General features: G+C 33.2%; 1 protein-coding gene across 1 annotated transcript; it reads left to right on the forward strand.

The window, feature by feature from the left end:
* The first annotated feature begins 3,420 nt into the window (after positions 1–3,420).
* On the forward strand, positions 3,421–4,197 carry LOC131174491 (multicystatin-like). The gene is made up of 2 exons (XM_058138001.1): positions 3,421–3,578; positions 3,835–4,197. Exons 1-2 carry the CDS (start codon positions 3,483–3,485, stop codon positions 3,997–3,999), a joined length of 261 nt encoding a protein of 86 aa, XP_057993984.1. The 5' UTR covers positions 3,421–3,482; the 3' UTR covers positions 4,000–4,197.
* Positions 4,198–17,098: the final 12,901 nt, after the last annotated feature.

Consider the following 17,098-nt stretch of genomic DNA (forward strand, 5'->3'; position numbering starts at 1 on the left):
ACTTTTGTAAATGTTCATGAAAAGAGAAAGTAGCACAGGGTCATATTCGTGCTAAAATTTTGGTGAACTTTTTAAGTCGAACTAATTGATTAGTGTGTGTAGTATTTTCAGTTCTATTTAATAGGAATCTAGGTTTAAACTAAGGCCACCATGATTTGTTTAGAACTTTGAAGTACTTACACTAAAGAAAAGTTTAAATCGAAAGATACTTTTCATTATGCATAAAACAATGGGATCTAACAATACAAGCTAAGTGAGAGATTATTATAAATAGCTTGTATGTTAGACAGTATAGAGAGAAATAATTCTTATATTGTTAAAATATAAGAAAGTAAAGGAATGGCAAGAGTGAAATATGTATAGAATTATATATACATAATTCAATATATATTATTTTATTATGGCACTTGGCACGTATATGTGTGAAATAAAATAATTATCTTATTGTAATTTTCGTAAATAAATTATAAACAGATGTGTTTATTAACAAGTAGATATGTCTATTAATAAACAGACATGTCAATTCTATATAAACAGTCATATCAATTCTATACAAACAGTCACAACTGTTTATATATGTGTCTATTAATAAACAGACATATCTATTCTATACAAAAAGTCACAACTGTTTGTATAGGTATCTGTTAATATACAGACATATCTATTTTATACAAAAAGTCACAACTATTTTTATAGGTATCTGTTAATAAACAGACATGTCTATTGCACAAACAGTTGTATCTATTGGAGATAGACAGATGTGTCTATCTAGTAAAGGTGCCATGACTTTTCATTCTTTATAAATATGGATGAGTTTTTCAACTCAGGAATATACTACTTCTACTTCTTCTTATTTTCTTCTAGTCTCTCTAAATTCGGTTCGTTTAAAGAGTTCTTAAGGGAAATCTTCAGAAGTTGCTGTTTGTAAATTTTAGGCGTTGTTGTATGCTGGAGGTATATTACCATAACCTTGCAGCAATCTAGTAGGGGCAATTAATTCAAGATAGTGATTCATCACGCCTCAAAGCCTATTCTACAACCACTGCCTCAACAGATACTTCCCTATATAAATTTATTGTTAAAGCCGTTGTTTAATAATTAAGTATTTATTTTATAATATAAAAAATTCAATTTTTGAAATTGAAAAAAAAATTGTATCTTATAAGTGGTGTCAGCGCATTAATATTCACATTTATTGTTTTTAATTTAATGTAGTGAAAATTCTGATAAATAAATAAAGTTATTTGAAAAAAAAATGTTAATTAAATATTTAATTTTTTAATTATAATTTTATAATTTAAAGTTTTAAATCTGTAAATATTTAGAACAATTAAAAAAATAAATTAATGGAATTGAGATTTGGTGTTAAATTTGTTTATCAATTTTATTATAATAAAATAAATAATTTTTAATGAATTAATATTACTTATATAATTAAGAATATATAATAAAATAAGATTTTTGATAAAAGTAGAATTGTTATTAAAATTGTTATAACTCTATAATAAATAACATTATTAAAAGTAGACAACATTGTTATAACTCTATAATAATTTTAAGAGTTATAACAATGTTGTTTATTAAAAGTAGAATTATTATTATAATTGTTCTAACCCTCATAATCTGTTTATAAGTATAAAGAAACATGTTGATATAGACAATCTACTATTATAAATTGTATAAATCGACTATTGGGAGTTCAAAAGAATTTACTGTGTAAAATTTCAAATTTAAGAAGTTTTATATTACATTTTAAGTTTAGAAACGGCTCTATTATAACTCTTAACGTTTAGAAACGGCTCTATTATAACTCTTAAAGTTTAGGAACAACTAATGAAATTTATTCTAGTAAGGAAAGAGCCCATGGCAAGAAAGGAAAATAAAAATTGAAAAAGTATTTAAAATTTTTTGCTAAACAAATAGTAAAATTTCTCATACTCAACAATTTGGTTTGGTCCACTTTTTTTTTTTTTCTCCTGTTCAACAGCTACTCTCATAAAAATAATACTTGTAGCATACAAAAAACTCAAAAAATTTAAAGATTTATAAATAGATTTTGCTCAATGAAGGAAGAAAAAAAAAAAGACATACAAAAATATAGTGATAAAAGAAAAAAAATCATATTACACGTTAAAGTTAATTAGACTTAGGTCTTATTACACAAAAATAGAATGTTTAAATGTAAAAGTTTATAATCTAAAAGTTTATTTGTTATTAGGATTTTTTAAAAAAAAATCTATTTATAATAAATAAAATATTTATCATTAAATAAAATTACTATTTCATATCCAGTGATATAAACATAAATATTTTATTTAATTTAATAGTTAATTTTATAATTATGTTAATTAAAATTTTAATTTTTTAATTATAATTTTATAATTTAATATTATAAATTTATAAATATTTAGAACAATTAAAAAAAATAAATGAGTGGAAGTAAATTTCGTGTTTAAGGTTGTTTATTAATTTTACTATAATAAAATAAGTAATTTTTAATAAATTAATAATATTTATAGAATTAAGAATATAGAATTATAATAAATTTTTTTATGCAAGTAGATTTATTATTAAAATAATATAAAAATTTTAATTTATATTAATTATAATAATATTAGAAATAGGAAGTATTTTTAGATTTAGTAATGAATAAGTTGTCACTAAAAATTATTAGTGATGAATTTGTGTAGAATAGTTTTTAATTGATAAAAATACTAGTGACCGATACATTGTCGTTAAAAGTAATTAGCGACGAATTAATTTGAATTGGCAATGGAGTTTTGTCGCTATGTAAATTACTAGTAACAAATACATACTTTTGTTGATATTGATGCATTTCATTGATATTTTCATAAATAATATAAATCATTGTGTGCATTTTTCTCTTTCCTATGTTTATTTATAGTATAGATTATAATATTGCCCAAAATATAGTATAGATTATAATATTGCCCAAAATAGTTATACCAACGACATATTTAAAAATAATTCAGGATTAATTTATTTGTTATTAGTAAAAATACATCATCCATTTTAAAAGATAATTTAATATATGAATTTATGAAGATTAATTTAAATAAATATATTAATATTTATGAATAATTTAAGAAAAAAAAGTCAATTAACTCCCATTTTAGTGTGGTAAACCTGCTACTATGTTATATTATAAGTTAATTGAATTGGGTATCGAAAAATTGCAAAAGGATTTAAAACCTTTTTCTTAAAAAATAGTAACATTTCTTATACTCAACAGTTCGGTTTAGTCCACGTTTTTTTTCCCGAAACCCTTGTCTTCTCTGTCCCATTGAGGCCTGACACAAGGCATGGAGTTCATGCAGGATGTCTCCAATCTCCATATCTCAAAGACAGCGAAATTGAAAAAGTGCGATTTGGTTCCATCTATAAATATCTACCTATATTTCTTGGCGTTCCATATAACAATAACTGCAGCTTATCTTCTACCATTAAAATTTTCCAAGGAAATGTCAGAACCAGGAGGATACGAACCCGTGGATCCCAACAGCCCTAAGATCCAAAGCCTCGCTCACTTCGTTGTCTATGATTACAACGATGAAAAGGTTCTCAATCCAGTTTAAGATCTAAATTTCATTCAATTTGGCTTTGAGGATGAGGATGATGGATTTCCGGTTTAAAATATTTTCTTTTAATTGCGCATTTCATTTCTTCATTTTTTTTTTAAATATTTTCATTTCTCGGAATTTTGATTTGTTTACGTATTTATTTAAAAAAAATGAAATTTAATATCTTTTCAGTTTAATTTTTTAGCTTTCAATTTCTTATTCTCTAAAAATACATGGTATAAACTATGAACAGAGAATGCATCTGGCGCTTCTGAAAGTCCTGAAAGCAGAAAAGCAGGTGGTGGATGGGACCATCTACCGTCTTACTTTGGAAGTAAGTAATGGCGGTCTTATTGAAGTTTATGAAACTATTTTCTATGTGAAGGTCGAGGAATTCAAGCGAATTGTGCCCCACTGAGACTCTACCGCTTAGCTGGGTAACTACTATTAAAAAAGTATAGAATAATATCGACAATCATCTCAAAAATAAGAAGTATAGAATAATGTCGACAGTATTTCCTTTTGATGGAAGGGAAAATAGTATTTTCTTCTAAATTTGAATTCCAACTATGTAATTGGAATTTTCTATAAATAATTACATCTATCTTATTTGTGATCTTCATTCTCCTCCTTTACTTCCATTTCCTTGTATGTATTGGGATACGTTAATGCATGTGTAGACATACATTAATTTTTTTAACTCTATATTACCTGTTTCTACCCAGTACAAGAATGGAATTGAACCATTCTTGTAAATCTACCTCCAGAATGAGGACTAGCGCAGCGGATTTTAGAATTAGTGGAGACCTCACATTATGATTTTCTATTTTGTGGATTTTGCACAACACAACAATTGCAAATTCTGATTCATCATAACTCAATGCCTTCAGTAGGCGTGTAATATGCTTTCAATGCACTTCGAACTTAAAATTCAATTGAACTCCATAATCTTTATGCGAACATAAGTTGTGATTGATTTCAAGAATTCCAACATTTTTATGTTCTTATTTACATGAAAGTTTGAATTCCATACATAGTAACTTGAATTTCCTACTTTGGTATCTAAATGCTGAAGGGGAGTTTGGCTTTGATCATTCGATGGGTGGCATTATCAATTCTTCGCAGAGAAATTAATTTCCTGCGTAGATTTTGCTTAATTAATGATAAAAATACTGTTATAGTCTAATATTATTATAATTAATATAAATTAAAATTTTAATATCATTTTAATAGTAATTTTATTTATACCAAAAAGCTTATTATAATTTCTAATTTAAAAATTCTTAAATTTATAATTTTAATCCTATAATTATTATTAATTCATTAATGCTTTTTAATTTATATTAATAAAAATTAATAAAAACTTTAAATACAGAATCTTACTTTTTCTAATTTATTTTTTTAATTGTTATGAATATTTAAAAACTTAAAATATTAAATTTAAAATCACATTTTTAATAAAATAATCAATTTTTACATATAGTATTAGACACTTAATATAATTCTCATGTAATAGTTAATGGCGATGCAATATGTTGGTAAGTGGGGTCAATTAACCCACTTAATTTTTAAAAGTAAAACAACTTTCGTATATATTATATATTAAATTATTTATATGGCACCACTAAAACAATTTTTTGATCCCTTTAAAATCTTTGAAGTATTATTGTATTTAATAAATTTAAACTTATTTGACACTTCATCATAAACTCTATTATTTTAATTTTTTAAAACTAAATAATAAAATCTATCTTTTAAAACTCTAAAAACACACAATCATCTCTTTTTCTCTCTAACTCTTCCTTTTCTATCTAACTTTCATTTCGTCTCTATTTCATTTATAGAATCATCATTTTCCCCTTCTCTCTTATATTGTTGTTGATATTATTTATTACAACTTACAAGGATTCAAATGGCATTTTATATAACGAAAATAGTGAAAACTCAATTGTAAAATTGAATGGGAGATCAATTGCTGATTATATATATAGAAAATATGTTTTTGATAACATTGATAATTAAGAGATTATGTGATGCCTTATAGAAAATGAAAAATCGTCATTACAATTATAAATTCAAGATTTACAGTGAATATTTATTATTTTATAAAATTATTATAATATATTGAAAATTTACATGCATTATTTTTTTCTCTTAATAGATAGTTTATTATTATATAATTTTTTTTAATTAAGTAAAATAATTTTCTTTTATTTCACTGACACAAATTCCTTACTTCACCCCGAGTAATAATATTTACACGGGCTAATGTATTTGATGTTGGGTTTGTACAAGATTTTCACTAATAAAATCAAACAAATATAATGAACTAAAATTGGAAATAGTGTCACATTCTATTTATCAACGCTTCCTTATTTAACCAAAAAAATGAAATATTAATTCCCAAATCGAAAGGAAATAGCTTCAATTTCTTTTAGAATTTTAGCGAAATGAAAAAAAAAAGTTCCAATTAATTAAGAAAGAAAGAAGAAAGTTGAAAAATAAATTACTCAAATTCACACTACTCAAGAATAATGCTAGTTTTATGAAACAAGCATAATTGTACCTTTGAATCCAATCTTCTTCTTGTAAGTAACATCAGCTTCTAGAAACTTTATCTGTAGTGTGTACCAATTGCATAAATTGATAGAAAGAGCAAATGATTCATATTATAAACTCTGGGACTAACAATTACAAGATATTTAATTGCATACACCAACCTATAATGCCCCTGCTCCAACCACTCTGACCGCCTATCACCTCAGATCTTGACTTGCTAGAGTTGCTGAGGTCCTTGGTCACTTGCCGGTCAGTCACCATCCATGGGGGTGGTGTTGGCGAGGAGCAAAAATGGGGAGAGGAGGAGGAGAGATATGTGAGAGAGAAAGAGAGGTTGAGAGGAGGAGGGGTTTGGTTATTACGGACTATGGTTTTGTTTTTGTTGTTTTCCCCTTGCTGCTTTACTGTGAGCATCCCATCAAGAAATTTTAATTTTTAATTAATTTTTTTTCTCTTGATGCACGTTGCATGGCCACCTTTCTCTCTTTTATTATTATTATTATTATTATTATTATTATTATTATTATTATTATTATTATTATTATTATTATTAACAAAACCAATAAAATAATTTAATAACATTTATTTAAATTTCTTTATAATGTAACTAGTTTATAATTTAAGTAGCACTACTCAATCTGTAACATCTCATGCAGAAGAGAAGGTCTCGGCAGGTGGTCCTCTGGGAGGGTAAGGCTCGCTGGTGCCCTTGTCCAAATGGGGGGCAGGAATGAATCGAATCATACATTGAAATGGGGGAAACTAATCACTAGAGGCGCCTTTTGGTGGAATGGCTTGGAGAGTTGGAAGAACTCTAGGGTTAAGCATGCTCGCCTAAGAGAAATCCTAGGATGGGTGACCTCTTAGGAAGTTCTCCATTCCACCTATGGGACAAAACCATGAAGCTCAGGATGAGGTGGGCCAAAGTGGACAATTCCTCTAGTGTTTGGAGCAGGGGCATTACAGATGGTATCAGAGCAAAGTAGGGACGGCGATACGTAACACCTACGAATCCTGGGAACTCTCACGCGTGAATTGTTGTGAAGCGTAGCTCTCCACCTAGGGGCTTATAGGGACGACGATACATAACGCTTGCAAGTGCTCTGAGAGGTACCCTCTTTTGCCACCAAAGACAGTGAAAGATGGTATCAGAGCAAGACCCCCTCTAGTAGATGTTTGGTTTAGGGATGAACCAGGCAAAAGCTGGTGGGCCTGTAACATCCCATGTGAAAAGGGAAGGTCTCAGCTGGAGCAGTCCTCTCGGAGGGCAAGGCTCACTGGTGCCCTTGTCTAAATGGGGGACAGGAATGAACCAAATCATACATTGAAATGGGAGAAACTAATCACTAGAGACGCCTTTTGATGGAATGGCCTAGAAAGTTGGAAGAATTCTGGGGTTAAGCGTGCTCGCTTGAGAGAAATCCTAGGATGGGTGATCTCGTAGGAAGTTCTCCATTCCACCTATGGGGCAAAACCATGAGGCTCAGGATGGGGTGGGCCAAAGCGGACAATTTCTCTAGTGGTTGGAGCAAGGGCGTTACAGATTAAGATCAACATAATGGATCGTATAGGTATGATGATAGAATAGAAGAGTAGGAAATGACACATAGACATTAGGTTAGACTATGGAGATAAGGAAAGGGTTGTATAAGGAGTGGGGACTGAGTCAAGGTGACCCAATTATTTGAGAGTTTGGTAAGTACCAGTTCATACACAATCCCCTGATGTAAAAATGATGGTAAGTGCATACCCAATATTAAGTATGAAAGGATGATCAGAGTGGTGACAGGAGTAAATCAAGTTAGTTACCAAGGCTTGTAACCCTTCTGAACTATAAGCTGGAGGAAGTATTATTGGTGGATGAATTTCAGTGGATTAAATTATTGTTGATGGATAAATTTGAGGCTGATGTTTGAAAAGCCATGGGCAGTATATATGATTATATTAAGGAGAATAAACACATGAAGTATCTTGTCTGGAATTATAATATAGTATTTTTTTTCCCACAACCATGTTAGCTCAGGTAAAACTTACAGTTTAAGAGGCTCCTATTTAACCATTATAAGCAATTTTCTACAAAGGATAGTAGAGAGTAATAATGTTCTGATGGTCAAGTTGGGAAAGGAGATATAAGAAAAATTTTCTATGGTCAATTACCAGTGTTACATAATGTGAAGGATGTACTGGTAGGAGCCAATCGTAAGATTAAAATTTCCAAAGTAATGAAACTAGTAATCAAGATAGGACAAAGGTTAAAAAATAAATCTGATAGGTTGAAAAGATATCAACAATAGCAAAAGCAAGAAAAAGGAAGTGGATAAGGTCAAAGGACGGGAGAAAAGCTTGGTAGAGTTGGTTACAATGATGAGGATAAGAAGGAATAAGTATGATAGGAACACTAAGGGATATTTAAAATAAGTTATGGTGAGATGATAGATTTAAGGAGTAATAGAGCCTCGAACTAAGTGCCAATATGTCAGAAGTGCATCACATAATAAGAAGCCTTACGAAGAAGCCAAGATACTTCCATTCTAGAGAAGGAAGGGGAAATGATAAAGTTACGCTAATTGGGTTGTCAGGGAATACAAATACTTTTGTCATATAGGAGAAGAGACCCAGCTCACTTTCCAATGTTGATAGATGGTGTAGGGTATACTTGGCACTTAGATGGAGCTTTACATGACTAGTTACATAAGATGGACAAGAGTTGATCTAAGGCCCTTAGTGATGACACAAAGTAGATTGGAAATTCGAAGTATCATGGGAGTGAGAAGATGCATAGGTGTTGACTATTGAGGTCATAGGACAAGAAAAGATTTCGAACAAGATGCCTATAATAGGTGTTACAAGAAAACATCTCATAGGATACCATGGAATAAAGAACATAAGTCATGTCTTTGGGGTGCAGAGATTGTTGAAATAGAGGAATAGGGTCTAAAGTCATAAAGAGATACATTAGGGCGTAATAAGGAGAGATAAGCACCAAAGTTGATTGAAGTTATGGGATATTAAGTCAAGCGCTCTGGAGGTATAGTGAGTACTTGAGATGTCAGAAACATAGTCAATGAATAGTTAGAGGTAAAAGTTATCGAGCAAAGAATGTAATCTATAGTATCTGAAGAGTTTGAACAATAACACATTTTAACAATCTACTGCAATTTGGAGGAATAAATGCTCGCACCTATTCCAATAACATTTTTTCTTTATTTAGGTTTGTTTGAAAATTCAGGGCAATTTTTTTAAGGAGGAAGATTGTAATAACTTAAATTTTTTAAAATATAAATTTTATATTTCTATACTTTATTCAAATATTATTTTAATATTATCTAACTCAATTATAATTTTACAATCCATTCATTTATATATTTCTAATGTTATTCTTAAACATATTTTGTAAAAATTATTTTAAGGTTTCAATTTTAAATATATTTTTAGTATTTAAACAAAACATTTTAACACATCTACTAGATGGGGTCGGTTACGATACCATTTTCACTTGTCTTTGGTGGCAAAGAGGTACTTATTAGAATACTTACAGTGTTACGAATCGTCGTTCTGCAAGCCCTTGGCGGAGAGCCACACTTTGCCACAGTTCACGCATGAGAGTTCCCAAGAATCGTAGGTGTTACATATCGCCATTCCTACTTTGCTCACGATACCATCTGTAATGCCCCTGCTCCAACCACTCTGCGCCCATCACCGATCTTTAGCTTGCGGTGTTGCACGAGTCCTGGTCACTCTGTAACACCCCGTTTGCATAGCACGGTAGATTTCAACATTCGGTGACCGGTGTCGATGCTGGACAATTAAGGATTAGAACTACACTTAAGTCAATTAGACAAGCCATAAACACAAATAATTAGTAATGTTCAATTAGTTAAGTATAAATAAGAAAAAGCAGAATATAAGAAGTTAAGCAGGAGAGTCACGTGATGGGTGGCCGTCTCGAGAATGACTGAAGTCATTTTAAACTCAAATTTTGAATCGTAAAATGTGACTGCGGTCCTTAGGACCCTTATGAACACGATGGAAAAGAAAATCATGAAAAGGGGTATTAAGTCGGTCAAATAATTAGGTCGAGCTAGAAGAAATATTGGATTATTTGCAAGCGGGATGGTGGCGAGGGCAATTTGGTCAATTGACCCGAGAGTGACTCTGACCTATTGTCAAATAAAATCGAAGAAAAGAAAATTTGATCGGTAATTAAATTAAAGAACTAATAGAAAAATAAATAAAAAAAAGAAAATTGAAAAAGTGTAGGGAGATGACATCATGCATGACATCATGCAGGATGTCATAAAAGTTATAATTAATAAATTAATTAAATTGATTTTTTGGGGTCTTCTATAAGCTAAATAGATAAAAGAAACAAAAAGAAAAAAAAAATATCATTTTGGTCATCTTTTTTCCCATTGTTGCCGCCTCACCCTTTTCCTCTCATCTCCATGAATGGCCATCCATTAATGCTTGCACTCAAGCTTTAATTTCTTCATAATCTTAATAACTCACATAAAAACCTTACAAGAGCTTGTTATCTCAACTTAAGAACAAGAAAGAAAGAAGAAAAGAAGAGAAAAATTGAAGATTGGATATTAAAGTTGAGGTAAGCACATCAATTTGAAAGTTTGTGATTATTTATTGTGTTTTTAGTTTGAATTAGCTTGAAATATGCTTAAAATAAAAAAAAAAAATAGTGAGGGACCATTATTGAAATTTATTAGCAGGTGATGGGAGTATGATTTGCATGGTTTGATGGATTTAAATGAGTTTAGAAACTTTATTTAGTTGAATGGTTAGGATTAAAAGCATTAAATGTGGTTAAATACAACAATTTAGTAAGTTAGGGTTTTGGGACTTAGGGTTTATGAACCAAAAATGTAAGAAATGAGTAAATGGCGTCTTGGACCTATTGTGAAGTGAAAAATGGTCATTTGTGACCAAATGAGTTATGTTGGAATGGTTGGAGTGAAAGCTAAATTCGGAGGGAGTGTGGTCATGCTGCTGGCAGCATGACCAAGTCCTTTGAAGGATCAAAAATGAAATTTTACAAGTCCAATTGATATGGGACCAATTGGGGATGAAAATAGACATAAAATGACACAATTTTCATTTAGGAATCATGCCCAAAAAGTGACCAAAACCTAGTGAACAAATTGACCAAAGTTGGATAAGTGCAGGCTGCCCTATACAAACTGACCAAATGAACAGTATTTATTCATTTGGTCATAACTCAACTAGGCAGGTCCAAATGAACTGAAATTTTATCAGTAGCTAGATGAGATATAGACCTAAAACTTTCATTAAGAACACAAACTAAAATTCTTCCAGCAACCAAGTCATTTGGCCACCCCAAGTTGGTGACCCAAAACTGCCAGCACCAAATTTGCCCAGAAAATCTGGGTTGTTTCCAATCCAGCAGCCATGGTTCAAATGGCCATAACTTGAGCTACAAAACTCCAATTGGGGTGATCCAAAAATGAGAATAAACTTAAGACAATAAGGAACATTTTCTATGAAGGAAGTTTTTCCAAATTCCAACAGTAAAATTACCAATGGAACAATGCAACTAGGAGCACCAAAACTGAAAATTTGACAATTTTGCCAAAAGGACTTAACCTTTGAGAAAATGACCAAAACCAACAAATTTAATGACCAAAATCTGGTATGTGAGTGAAGTTGGAGTTCCCATACCTATTAAGCTTTAGAAAGTCAACAAATTGACTTGAATAGTATAGTGAATAGTAACCCAAAACACAAAAATTTCAAGAACGTCTTAGCACAATAGAGTTAGTTAAAAGTGAAGTTAAATTTATTTTTGGATTTATGCTAAGTTATGGTACTGAAACACTGTGGCTGTGTGTTTCAGTGAAAAGACTTGGAAACTCGAAGAGACTGAGTCAAGGCCTAAAGGCGACTCACGTCAGGTCTGTGCACAGTAATTTTTGTTTAAACATATGATTCTTGAAATTTTGATTTTTTTTTAGTTAATTATGAATTGTGTTACCATTTATGATTGTGAATATGACTTTGAAAATTGACCAGATTTCTCATAAATTATTTGAATAAATTGCTTTGAATTGATTTTTGTATTCACACTTAGCATGACAGTATCACATTATTTCTCCTCCATTTATTGGGTTGAGATCCTTTATTTTCCTCTCTCTCGGGCTTACCAGTTGAGGTTGAGATCGGGTGAGTACTCATTAGCTAGCTAGCCACCTCCCTCATTGATTTCGATTAATGGGGTTGTAGATTGCTTTGTCGTGGTGTACAACACGGCATTGATCGGAAATTTTGTGTCATGGCTTAAGTTGTGTATGAATTGGCAATACTGTGTTTCTTAAATTATTTGACTAAATTGTGTTATTATGAGCTTTGATAATTTGCGAAATGTGATTGAGAAATATTTAAACTGTGTTTTGATAATGAATGATTTGTGTATTGCATTTCAAATTTTTTTATTGTGCACCAGAGTATTTTATACTCGTGATAGCTATTTCTTTATCATGAGATAAGAGTAAGGAAAGCGTGAGTGAAATGCTATTGAATTGAGGACTACACGATCTTTTTATGCAGTATTATTTTATACCCTTGTAATTAATTTTGATGTAAATATAGTAATGTCGTATGTATCAATGTAAAGTTGAAGCGATTGTAAATAAATTGTAATAATATTATTTTTTTGGATTTCCTTCTGTAAATAAATATTTGTACTTGTGAATTTCATACTTTATGCCATGTGAATGAAATTATTAAATGTTTTGTGATGATAAATTTTGATTGAATTGTGGAATTATTTTGAAGTGAATTGAATTGAGTTGATTTGAGGTTTATTGGAGGTTGGGAGTTGTGAAAAATTTTTGGAAGTGTTTTTCTCAGGTATTTGAAGAACTGTTTTCTCCAATTACAAACGGAACTCTGTCAAAATTTTTATAAAATTTGCGGCAAAATTAAAATGGACAAAAATTTTTATTAGTATTTAAACTTTGAATAAATGGTTTTTGATTCCTACCAAAATGCTCACCATTTCCAAAATGTAAGAAAATTGTTTTAAAATCCCTTGTAGGGTACTTAATGAGTTATCGGTAGGCGAAGTTCGGTAGTTCATTAAGTATTCTACGGGATCATGTTATGCCTTACGGAGGGTAAGGTTTGACATGTTTTAGTGAAGTATCGAGCATGGTTTTCAATAAATTTTGACTATGTGTATGAATATTTCTTTGATAAGTACAACTGCTCAAGTATCTTTAATTGATACATATGACGTATTTACATCATGAATATGTACTAACGGAGGTCAACCTCCTTGTGTTTGATCTCAGGAAGTGGAAAATTTGGGAAAACGGAATGGAAGGAGGAGATCATTACGAAGAACAATGCATTGAGGTGAGGTTCAAGGAGGCCCGGCACTCGAGCGTGAGTGGGTTAGCCACTCCGGCTCCTACTCTAGCACCATGATTCCTGCTCGATTTGTACAGCAGATGGCTCGTTTTCCGGCAAATGGTGGGTAATGTGCCACCCCAAGCTCAAATGCAAGCACACATGCACAACCACAGCCCTCGGCTCGGCAATATGAAAAATTTATGAAATTTGGGGCCACCAGAGTTTAAAGGCCTTTGTGGATCCTTTGGAAGCGAGCAGTGGTTGGAAAGAATGGAATGGGTTTTTGAAGGCTGCGATTATGCGGAAGAGCTAAAGTTCAGTATTCCATTTCCTTGTTGCAAAGGGATGCATATGAATGGTGGAAGACCATTCCCCATAACTGGTTGAGCCACTGTGTTAACACAGTCGGACTTTTGAGAGAGTTTACGAGAAATGGGTTCCGATGCATATGTGGATATGAAGTTGCAAGAATTATTGAGTTTGAAACAAGGGGACCGAACAATAGCAGTATGAGAGAGACTTCTCAAGGCTAAGCCACTATCTTTGGAAGCTTAGTCTCCACCCAGAGATAGATGTAAGAGGTTTGAGTGCAGGTTAAGTAGAATCTGAGAATGCAAGTTGTGGGTTTCCGACATCAAAATTTTACTGAGTTGATCTCACAAGCCCTGGAACTGGAAACGATAGAATCTGAAGGGACAGTAAAGAAGGGTACACAAGAGAAAGAAAAGCGAAAAGACTACGGGACAAACATGCAGGAGTGGTTACGGCAATAGGAAAGCAGTTTGGGGATCCGGCTCACTGTAAATTTGGCGGAGGCGATTTTACGGCCAAAGACCACCCGCTCTAGTTAGCGAGAACCAGCGGGCACCCGAGGAGCTCTATTAGTGCAGCGGTCTGAAACTTGTGGTAGAACTCATGGTGGAGTTTGTTTCAAAGCTACGGTGCATGTTTTAAGCGTGGAGGAAGTGGACATTTCGCTAAGGATTGCACTAGTCGCGCCGGTCTGGACCTTCTGCTACATCTAAGGGATCGGCCCAAGTCTACGCACCTAGAGGTCCTGATCGGTGCTAGAGGTAGAGCGGTAGGGTCTGGTAACACTCACGGAAGTCAAAGCAACATTAACCGGTAGGTACCACTGTGGCGCACGGTCGGAGTGTATACCATGCGTCGAGAGGAGGAAATTTGAAACATCAAGCGTTGTAGGTAGTAATTTTCCATCCTTGACCAAGATGTACATGTGTTATTTGATCCTGGCTCCACACATTCATATGTTAGTGCTAGTGTGATGTGTTCTCTTGCTATTCGGTGTGTACCAATGAACTATGATGTGCTAGTAACTAGTCCATAAGGCCGGGAGTCGGGGTAAATAGGCTATATAGGGTGTCCTTTGGTGATCCAAGGACAAACTTTTCTATCGATTTAATTGAAATGCCCTTGAGAGATTATGACATTATCTTGGGCATGGATTGGTTAGCCGAGCATCACGCCATGATTGGTATGGCGAAAACGATCACTTTTGGTCTTCCTCGGTATGGTGATGTAGTAATACACGGAGAGCGATTATTGCCTTCAAACATCATTTAATTTTGCTGGAAAAATTATTAGGAAAGGGTGTGGCGTACTTGGCACATGTGATAGACACCCAAGTGGTGAGTCGGCGTTGAGGACATTCCTCGTATGTGACTTTCGGATGTATTTCTGATGAATTACGATTACCTCGAGAAGAGAAGTGCATTTTGAAATTGATGTTATGCCTGGTGTGGAACCAATCTCCATAACACCATACAGAATGGCACCTGCAGAATTGAAGGAGTTGAAAGTGCAATTGCAAGAATTGCTTGACAAGAGCTTTATCCGCCCTAGTGTGTCACCTTGGGGAGCGCCAGTGTTGTTTGTAAAGAAGAAAGATGGCACCCTTTGGTTATGCATTGACTATCGGCAGTTGAATAAGGTGACAATAAAGAATAGATATCCATTGCCCCGCATTGATGACTTATTTGATCAGTTGAGAGGTGCAACTGTGTTCTCCAAAATTGACCTGAGATCAGGTTATTATCGATTGAAGTACAAGAAGCGAGTATTCCTAAAGCGCCTTGAGAACCGCTATGGCCATTATGAGTTCTTGGTCATGCCATTGGGTTAACTAATGCTCATTTGCTTTTATGGATCTGATGAACACTATCTTCAGACCATACCTCAACCAGTTTGTTGTGGTATTTATTGATGATATATTGGTCTATTCGAGGAATGCAGAAGAGCATGATAGACATCTGCGGATTATACTACAAACTTTGAGGGAGAAACAGCTATATGCCAAACTGTCGAAATGTGAATTTTGGCTGAAGGAGATATCATTTTTGGGGCACATAGTATCAGCAGAGGGTATTAAGGTAGATCCTAGCAAGATTGAAGCTGTCCTTAATTGGAAGCCACCTAGAAATATCACAGAGATTCGCAGTTTTCTGGGGTTAGCTGGATACTATCGTAGATTTGTGAAGGGATTTTCCATGTTGGCATCTCCATTGACCAAGCTGCTTAGAAAGGATGTGAAATTTCAGTGGACGGACAAATGCCAACGGAGTTTTGATGAATTGAAGAGATGTTTGACTGAGGCTCCAGTCCTGACTTTACCTACACCGGGTAAAGAATATACAGTTTATAGTGATGCTTCTCACAATGGGTTAGGCTGTGTATTGATGCAAGATCGAAATGTCATTGCCTATGCATCATGTCAGCTGAAGCCGCATGAGAGGAATTATCCGACACATGATTTGGAGCTTGCAGCCATTGTGTTTGCTCTTATGATCTGGAGGCACTATTTGTATGGGGAGAAGTGCTACATCTACACAAATCATAAGAGTTTGAAGTATTTGGGCACCCAGAAAGAGTTGAATTTGAGACAGAGGAGATGGTTAGAGTTGATAAAAGACTATGATTGTCTAATAGACTATCAGCCAGGGAAAGCTAATGTTGTGGCTGACGCCTTAAGTCGCAAGACTATAGTAAGTCTACGGGTTACTCCTTTGTCTTTGGTGCATGAGTTAAGATCACTGCATGCCAGCTTAGAGATTAATGATGATGGGTAGACAGCAGTTGCATGGCAGGTACAACCAGTGTTGATTGAACAGATCAAAATGGCTACTCAGAATGATGAAAGGTATCAAAAATTATTAGAAGAAGTTCAGCAGGGCAAGAAACCAGAATTCTCAATTAGAGATGACGGTCTATTGCTATATCGAGGAGTAGAATGTGTGTTCCTAATGATATTGATTTGAGACAAATCATTTTAAAGGAAGCACATGAGTCTCCTTTGCCATGCACCACAGTAGTACAAAAATGTATAGAGGGCTAAAGGAGCATTCTTGGTGGATGGGTATGAAGAGAGATGTGGCGAGTTTGTATCAAATGCCTAACTTGCCAAGTAAAGCGAGCATCAAGTACCCACTGGGTTGTTTCATCCACTACCAATGCCAGAATGGAAATGGGAAAGAATAATGATGGATTTTGTAATGGGACTTCCGAGGACACAGAAGAGTCATGATGCAGTATGGGTCATTATTGACAGACTGACTAAG

This window comes from Hevea brasiliensis, chromosome 16 (assembly GCF_030052815.1).
Source record: "Hevea brasiliensis isolate MT/VB/25A 57/8 chromosome 16, ASM3005281v1, whole genome shotgun sequence".
Classification (NCBI taxonomy): domain Eukaryota; kingdom Viridiplantae; phylum Streptophyta; class Magnoliopsida; order Malpighiales; family Euphorbiaceae; genus Hevea; species Hevea brasiliensis.